Below are 9,285 nucleotides of genomic sequence, written 5' to 3'. Positions count from 1 at the left end.
CTTGACATTACACGTCTTTACTTTTGTCTTAGAGCAAAGATTCAGGGGTATTCGTTTAGGATGAGTCTCTGCAGTGAGTGATTTTGTAGAAGCTAGATCTCCGGTTAAGTAGATATTTAAAGTATGTAGTCCCGCTCGTCCTCACATAAGCGGTCCTGTGGGAGGGTGTTGTGAAGGGGTGCGGGTGCAGTTCCCGTGCGCACCGCGAGGTGGCGTCCAGATGTGGCCAGGAATCTGCGCCGGCAAAAGTTTGAAACTGCGTCGCTCCTCGTACTGAGACTGTCTGCAGGTCTGCGTCAGGTTGGACCTCCGCCTCGACGGGGAACACTCCCTTCACCACGTTACACACCCTTCACGTTACACACCCTTCACCACGATACTTCACCAATGGACGTGTTTATGTGGCGATACAAGGTTGCGCCGAGCGCACACCGTGTTCTGGTCTCAAAGCAGGAGATACGAAGCTGAAGTTCTCATCCTAACGGAGACGCTCCGCACGCGTCCTTACGTCGTTCATGTGTACGTATTCTGGTTGTTTCCTTTTTAAATACATTTGGAAAATTAAATGTTTACACTGCTCTGATGTTTGGCAAGCCCGAAAGATGGTTAAAGTTGATTAGTTTCTACTTGTCGTTACCGGCTTTTCTTCTACTGTAAAGATTTCAAAATATTTTAATCTTAACATTTTAACTCGAACTGTATTTGACGGCAGTTATGGGTGATTGACTTAAATCATTTAACGCGACGGAATATCATTATACACTTAATATGTTTAAAATGATTTGGAATCGCGAAATGACACTTCGTAACAGTTGTTATGATTAATTTATTTATCCCCATATGTCTCTTGGAGATACTTCCACATATAGTAGAAAGGCAGGTTCGTGGACATTGTTCATATCTTTCCCCCTTTCTCTCTCTCTCTCTCTCTCTCTCTCTCTCTCTCTCTCTCTCTCTCTCTCTCTCTCTCTCTCTCTCGTCCTTTGACACTTCACAGGTCTTTGTGTGTAGGCTTTCCTGCCCTGTAAAGTGCCTGAGATCCAGGCCTCCATCTGTGTGTCTCGTCTCTTCTGTTAGCACCATGAACTGGGCTTTCCTCCAGGGCCTCCTGAGCGGAGTCAACAAGTATTCCACGGCGCTCGGACGCATCTGGCTGTCCATCGTCTTCCTCTTCCGGGTCATGGTGTTCGTCGTTGCTGCCGAGAAGGTCTGGGGCGACGAGCAGAAGGATTTTGTGTGCAACACGGCTCAGCCCGGGTGCCACAACGTGTGCTACGACCACTTCTTCCCCGTGTCACACGTGCGCCTGTGGGCGCTGCAGCTGATCTTCGTCACGTGTCCCTCGCTGCTGGTCGTGCTCCACGTGGGCTACCGCGAGGAACGTGAACGCAAACACCGCGCCAAGTATGGGGACACCTGCCGCCGTCTGTACCAGGACACAGGCAAGAAGCGCGGAGGTCTCTGGTGGACCTACGTCCTCTCGCTGGTCTTCAAGATGGGCGTGGATGGAACATTCATCTACCTCCTCTACCATCTGTACGAGGGCTACGACTTCCCAAAGCTGGTCAAGTGCTCAGAGGTGCCGTGTCCCAACACAGTGGACTGCTTCATCTCACGACCAACGGAAAAGAGGATTTTCACTCTGTTTATGGTGGTCACCAGCCTGGTGTGCATCTTCCTCTCACTTTGCGAGATCCTCTACCTGGTCGGCAAGAGGTGCTGTGAGTGTTTCTCCAGGATCCATGGCAGCCGCCAGGGCGCTCAAGCCACATCCATCCCCACCGTGAAGACCTCCAGCGCTCTGATGGAGAACACCAACAGCTGCATGGCTGGCAAAGCCCAGCTGGTGCCATCATACGCGGTGACGGTGTCGGCGTGAGGATGAGGTGGACCAGGGGTTTAAGACTCTAAAGGGACCTGAGGACCAGGGGTTTAAGACTCTAAAGGGACCTGAGAGATGAACAAAGGGAATGACAGGTGGAGTTTAAACAGTGAGAAAAGTTCAACAACTTTAGAAAGAAGTTTGAGACAACATCTCAAAGATTTCAAAAAAGGTTTACGTAAGAAATTGAGGAGACTCATCTCAAAGACTGCAGAAAGGTTTAAGCATAACTAACTGAGTGATTAAGGACTAAACTCAAACACTGAGTGTTCCCTCAAAGACTGAAAGAGGCACACATGAAACTGTGGTTTACACAAAGACTCCCACTTTCAGATCTCCTTTAAGTTGTATTTGTTATGAAACACAGTTAAAATTACACTTAGGCTGTTCTTTCAGAGGCTGTTACATGCCACACAGCCATGGAACGAATGCACAACAACTCTAAGAGATTTATCAATACAGTGAACGGTGAATAGGGGGTTAACAGCCTTTTTTTATCATGGCTAGGACAAGCTCACTCATCATTCAATTGCCTTGCACAAACTCATACAGGATTATTTACGCTCTGAATCAAGCCAAAAAAGTTATTCTCTTGAAAAGCTAAGACTGTAATCTTTCATTCAGAACTTGAAAAATTATGTAACCAGTGAATGACAGTATGCCCTGTTGTCTTGCCCACACCCTAACGAGGGTTAGGTCAGACAAAAGAGAGCCACGTTGTTGTAGCAATCGGCTCCTGGTTGTTTTTACCATTTACTGGTTTTTATGGTGTTTATGGTAGAAATCCAGCACGTGGAGAATGTGCTCAAGAGCAGAAGTTTGACCTAGCTCACGTGTCCTCACGCAAAACACTTTACATCCATGTTCATTACATGAAGGTGTTTTAGAGAATATAGATAAGAATAAGAATGTTTTTAAATAAAAATAAATGTAAAAAAAGAATAAAAATGAGAATGTTTTTAAATAAAAATAAATGTTAAAAAAAGAATGTTTTTAAATAAAAATAAATGTTTTTTTTAAATAAGAATAAAAAATAAGAATTTTTTAAAAATGTGGCATTATAGCCAAACTACGCAGGAATACCTTGAGATTTTTTCCCCTTTAATGTTCAAGCAGCTAGAATTAACACAGTTACATGTCAAATTGAGGGTTGTGTTTCCTAATGCATACATCTCACTGTTTCATGTTCAGGTTAATGGCTCACTGTATCACCGTGTTTCTGCTGTGACTTGGCCTACAATGATGATTCGAACTGCAGGCACGCTGGTTAGAGAACAAGCCATAAAAACAAAGCACATATTTAACTTGAGTCATGTCACAGATTCCAAAATGAGCTGTGTTTAAAACAAGTAAACTGAAATCCAATGTTTTAAAACCCCACCACACCAAAGAGCGTGAGCCAGAGCCAGTGTGCTGCAGAGCGGGGTGAAAGTATCGCCCTGTGACTCATCTTCTCCACCGCGGCTCTTGCGGATGGCCCATTTTTTTCTTTTGACCAAACTAAAGTCTTCGTTTCCCAGCGGTCTGCGTGGTGACTCAGTTCTTCTGCAGGGACTATGAGAAATGTGCAACCGTATTCAAAACGTCTGGATCTGTACTGAAAGAAAAGTCAAATATATATATAGATTTTCTGATTATTTTGAGAAAGTAAACATGTAAACAAATGTTTCTGCCAAATATTTACATCCTTTTGACATCTGTTAACCAGAAGGATTTTGGTTGTTAATTTATGCTTACATGTTCTTGTTATGATTTGTTTTTAACACAAAGTATTGTATATTCTTTACATTTCTGTAAATAATGCTAGTTTGTGCAGGTTGGCCTGAGATGTTTAGTTCTTAGGTGTAAAACGTATTCCTGTGCTTCTCAGACAAACTAGGTACTCAGGGAACATGTGCATATTGCTAGTGTAGTGACTACAGAGTTACTGGAAAGTTGCGTTTTTCCTGTGTGTGTGTGTGTGTGTGTGTGTGTGTCAGTGTTGCTCCAGGAGGGCATGAAGCTTCCTCAGTGGAGTTTGAGCTCTGCCCAGTGTGTTTTAGGCAGGGAGAACTCCAAATCTCCAGATCGGTTTTGCCTGTGCCTCCCTGCTCTGTATTGTGCAGGGAGAGACAGAGAGGAGTGGGCGGGGCATAGAGGAGTGGGCGGGGCAGAGACAGTGCGCGAGGGGCACAGAGGAACAGGGCTGGAGCTCCACTTGTAAACATGCACCCCTCAGTGTAAACAAGATCATCATAGATGGATTTCCTGTTGCATGTGGCTTATGCCAGTCCAGTGTTTCCCCTTGTTTTGAGCTGTTTATATCTTCAATTTTCATTAAAAGTTGACTTTGTTGTTTTCTTTATGAGCTTGGTCTTATTGTGAGGAATTCTGCAGAATAATTCTTCCTTATTCTAAGGAATGAAACAGTAAATACTTTAAGATGAAGTATGATCAGATATTGTACCTCGGAATCAGAATTGTCAGTTCACATTACAGGTTTGGTTTGATTGTTTCGTGATTCATTCATATCACACAAATACCTTCTTCGTATCTTGAAAAAAATTTCACAGACATTTTGTTCAGTTTCAAGAGTTTCACAAATCAAAACAAATGTCAGATATCCTAAGTACAACTACTTCGATGTCATACAAGAGCATTAACATTTTATACAGAAAAATACTGATACACTATGAGACACTAATAAAACAATGTGTGTCCTGTTTGTACAGAGTAGCCAAGCAGCAATCAGCCACAGAGTTTGAACTACACACACTGAATACATACAGAACAGTCATACTTGTAAACGTTAACGACAAAAACCCTGCACAGCACACCTGATGACTGTTCACACCTGAGTGGCTGTTTACACCTGATAGCTGTTCACAGTCTTTGGGTTGCTGTTGACTTCACGGTTTTCATCACATTGTCTAGGTCAACGAGATCTGATGACAATCCACAAACACAATCAGAATCAGGTTATTTTAAAAGCATGCAAACATTTGGTTTTGGCCATTTGTGTCATTACAGACAATGTATTCAAGCACTATACAGGCCTAGAAGCACTATTCAGACATACAAGCACTATACAGGCCTAGAAGCACTATTCAGACATACAAGCACTACACAGATTGTGTACAGGACTAACAACATATATAGTGAATGGTAGTGCTAACGTATGTATGTGATTTCAGTTGTGATGTATGAGTATTTGTACAACACAATGACTGTAGATTTGAAGAAGGTGTGATAACTATATGAATGAACAGGAATAGCTCTGGAGTAGCAGATGGTTCTGGTGAACAATGTGAGAGTGACGACACAAGGAAACAAACCGATCCTCCGTTTGGAGATGACAGAGGTTGTGTGTCTGATGTGTAATAACTTCCTGTAATGTTCTGTCATTACTTCCCGGTCCATCCTGGGGTGGTGATATTCTCTACTGTCCGCACTGTCCTGTCCTGTTTAGTGGCTTCTCCAAACCACGCTGATCAACGTGCACGTGACAGACGGACCACTGCTGTGTAGAACAGACTCCGCTCTTCCTGTAGTCCTTAGGTCCTTGGTTGTGCAGGAAGCAACATATTTTGTTGAGCCTTTTTGAGGATCAAGTGGACGTTTGTCTCCCAGTTCAGGAAATATAACACAATGGAGACATTTTGAGTAAACCTGTGATTAAGGTTTATGTGCCAATTTTTAAAAACCTGTTTAAACCTGAAACTGAAATGGTTTTGATTAGTCCCACACTGGAGAGATTCACAGGTCACATATGACTGCATCACTATCACTTCTTGTTGCCAAACTTGTAATTCTGAAAAAACCAGAAAGCTTTAGGCAGAACAAAATATGTGAAGAATGAGGCAGAAAGACACAGTCACGATGAGTTCTTTATTCACCAGAATACTGCATTTACTTACTTAAATGTATTCAGCCACTACAACAAAACATAAATTGCAAATATTCCCCATTTATGGTTCATTGGTTTTATTTGGTATTTCATGTGCTGATTTACCATAAGGAAGGGATGACATGTTTGATTCTAGATAAATGTTATGAAAGAGTCTGACTGGAACATTACAATGACATGCTAACCAAATTTTTAAAAGGCATTTCCAATCCTAGTTGTTTGTACTGTGAAACCATGGGATTAGGGTTGCAAACCCACAGGAGACTCTGCCATCATTCTCTTGAAATATCATCATTAAGGTTCAGAATGTTCAGGTTCAGAATGTTCAGTAGAAGAACAGAAAGGTCGTAATGAACCAGCAGAAGTTAACGAGCATATTCTAGAGACCTCTCTGCAATCGACTACAGGTGTAGCCAACCATGGCATGGCAGGTGTAAGCTGGAGATATTTGGATTGGCATTGCCCCTATCAGGTGGACGCCCACCCCAAAATAACCACACATATGCCCCAGTCTTGTCCCCAAGACTGACATGATTAGAATAGTAGATATCTCAGATATCTCCCAGAAAATGATTGCAATTACAAATGCTTTGATATTAAAATGTTCATTTAGTTTGTCTTCAATAGAAAGCCACAAAAAGAATTGTCAAAAAGCCAAATTGGATATAATTCCACATCAAACATAGGGGGTGGACAAAGGTATTGGCACCCTTTGAAAAATCATGTGATGCTTCTCTAATTTGTGTAATTAACAGCACCTGTTACTTACCTGTGGGACATAACAGGTGGTGGCAATAACTGAGTCACACTTGCAGCCAGTTAAAATGGATTAAAGTTGACTCCTCCTCTGTCCTGTGTCCTTGTGTGTACCACATTGAGCATGGAGAAAAGAAAGAAGACCAAAGAACTGTCTGAAGACTTGAGAAGCAAAATTGTGAGGAAGCATGGGCAATCTCACGGCTACAAGTCCATCTCCAAAGACCTGAATGTTCCTGTGTCTACAATGAGGCCTTCAAAGAAAAGAACATGGTCCCTACAGTCAAACATGGTGGAGGTTCCCTGATGTTTTGGGGTTGCTTTGCTGCCTCTGGCACTGGACTGCTTGACCGTGTGCATGACATTATGAAGTCTGAAGACTACCAACCAATTTGGCAGCATAATGTAGGGCCCAGTGTGAGAAAGCTGGGTCTCCCTCAGAGGTCATGGGTCTTCCAGCAATGACCCAAAACACACTTCAAAAAGCACTAGAAAATGGTTTGAGAGAGAGCATTGAAGACTTCTAAAGTGGCCAGCAATGAGTACAGACCTAAATCCCATAGAACACCTGGAGAGATCTCAAAATGGCAGTTTGGAGAAGGCACCCTTCAAATCTCAGGGACCTGGAGCAGTTTGCCAAAGAAGAATGGTCTCAAATTCCAGCAGAGCATTGTAAGAAACTCACTGATGGTTACTGGACACGGTTGTTCACAGTTATTTTGTCGAAAGGTTGTGCTACCAAGTATTAGACTGAGGGTGCCAATACTTTTGTCCGGCCCATTTTTGGAGTTTTGTATAAAATGATAATCGATTTGACTTTTTTTTTCATTCTCTTTTGTGTTTTTTCATTACAAGCAAAATAAATGAAGATATTACTACCAAAGCATTTGTGTTTGCAATCATTTTCTGGAAGAAATTTAGTATTATCTGACAGATAACAGGGGTGCCAATACTTTTGGCCAGCACTGTAACATATGGAACATTCCCTCACCTGATCACAGGTGTGCTTTCACTCTTCCCATTTTTTTTATCATCACTTTCAGTTGGAGATGAAAAGATCAGGTTGTGTTCCTAATGCATGTGTAGACAAGCAGTATAGAGACTTACTGTCCCAGCCAACCAGACAAGTTTTAACAGCTAAAATCTCCTCCCTTCTGTCTCTCTGTCTCGCTGTGCGACTCTAATTCTGTGTCTTTCTGCTCTCTCCTCCTTCCATATCCCTCTCTCACTCGTTCAGTCCACCCTCATGTTTTCTGTTGAAGCAAATACAATTTCCTATTTAATGATCTCATCACAGTGTTTGGTACCACAAGTATCTAACCTCACCTTCTGATTTTCAGTGACTCCAGGGTTCATTTTTTTCTTGATCAAAGATTTCTAATTAGACCGGCAGAAACCAGTTTTTGTTCATTCATTAATTTAATTTCTTAAGGGCACTCCTTGTCTTTGACAAAGACAAATACATACTGCACATATTTCCAGACAAACCCTAAAGGTACAAAGCGTCTCCCTTACTGGAATGGACAAGTCTGGACAAGCAGTGTTGGGACATTGTGGGTCATGGAGCAGCTGCAGCAGGGACTACAAGAGCATCGCCCCCTGTCTGCACTGTAATTACATTATTTAAATTAATTAATTAATCCGTTAATTAATTAAATGTTAACGTGTTGTTCTAAATAGTTGATTTATGTCCATATGTGCGCATTTGATTTGCATTAGTTAGCCTCAACTTTCCCTTTTTGTTAAGACTATCTTGTGCAGAAAGTGTTCCTGTCGCTATGATGTGTGTATTGTTTAGTTGCCCTCCACCTTTCTGTCGTTAATCACTGACTTCAAGGCAGTAGCCTGGGGCAGGAGCCTGCTTCACACCGGCCGCCTGACAGGCAGATCCAGCCAGCTGAGGGGGCACTGGGGAGACTGGGAAGAGTTGCTGGTCCTGGCGAAGACGTGCCAGTATCACCAGAACGCTGCACTGAATCACACCGGTGAGGAGATTTGCATTCCAGTGCAACAAGAAGGTTGCGTGTGTGTTCGCTGCTGTCTGTGTTTGGCTATATGAGGCACAGACAATTAACATTCCAGAGTGCAACTACAGCATAACAAGGAGAGAACTGCTGTGTGTCACGTCAAGGCTCAACCAATTCTGCCCTTACCTGTGTGGTCACCTTTACCTGCACGGTAACTACACTTTACTGCCTTTGCTCATGCACGTCAGAGCACTGGCGTCTCAGTCGTGAGGAGGTCAGAGGTCTAGTGGCTCAGGTCGGGAGGAGGTCAGAGGTCGGGAGGAGGTCAGAGGTCAGGAGGAGGGACATGGTGCTCCAGTAGCACTCTGTCACCCAGCCTGCTGGAGACCTACATGAAGGAGAGAGCAGAAGAGTCTGAGGTCCTTCTGCAGCCTGACACTGAGCAGTGATGCCCAGGACGTACACACCTGTCTGGGCTGCAGACGGCTACACGCCAGGTGGTAACCAGGTTTGGTTTAGTCTCCTGTGTGTAGTCAGTGTTTCTGTCTCCATGTGCGATTTTTTAGTCACATTTTTTTCTCACATTAATCTAGTTCATTAATCCGTTTCTCCCTTTAATCCAGTTATTTAATCCATTTCTCTTTAATCCAGTTATTTAATCCATTTCTCTTTAATCCAGTTATTTAATCCATTTCTCTTTAATCCAGTTCCTGTTCTGCTTGCTTGTTGTCCATTACTCTAAATGCTTCACTTGCAGTAAGAGAGAGATCACCTTCTCATGTTCTTCCTACACA

The 9,285-nt window shown here is 42.9% G+C and overlaps 1 protein-coding gene across 1 annotated transcript; it reads left to right on the top strand.

Annotated features, from left to right (window-relative positions):
* The first annotated feature begins 268 nt into the window (after positions 1 to 268).
* On the top strand, positions 269 to 4,226 carry gjb10 (gap junction protein beta 10). Its single transcript, XM_076994578.1, has 2 exons — positions 269 to 519; positions 998 to 4,226. Exon 2 carries the CDS (start codon positions 1,082 to 1,084, stop codon positions 1,877 to 1,879), a length of 798 nt encoding a protein of 265 aa, XP_076850693.1. The 5' UTR covers positions 269 to 519; positions 998 to 1,081; the 3' UTR covers positions 1,880 to 4,226.
* The last annotated feature ends 5,059 nt before the right edge of the window (positions 4,227 to 9,285 follow it).

Source organism: Brachyhypopomus gauderio, unplaced genomic scaffold, assembly GCF_052324685.1.
Source record: "Brachyhypopomus gauderio isolate BG-103 unplaced genomic scaffold, BGAUD_0.2 sc151, whole genome shotgun sequence".
In the NCBI taxonomy this organism is placed as follows: domain Eukaryota; kingdom Metazoa; phylum Chordata; class Actinopteri; order Gymnotiformes; family Hypopomidae; genus Brachyhypopomus; species Brachyhypopomus gauderio.
The sequence above is the reverse complement of the archived record's forward strand: the minus strand, read 5'-3'. Positions and strand labels throughout refer to the sequence as shown.

Excerpts from the sequence above, each read along its gene's own strand:
- gjb10 (XM_076994578.1), top strand. The coding sequence starts at position 1,082 with ATGAACTGGGCTTTCCTCCAGGGCCTCCTGAGCGGAGTCAACAAGTAT.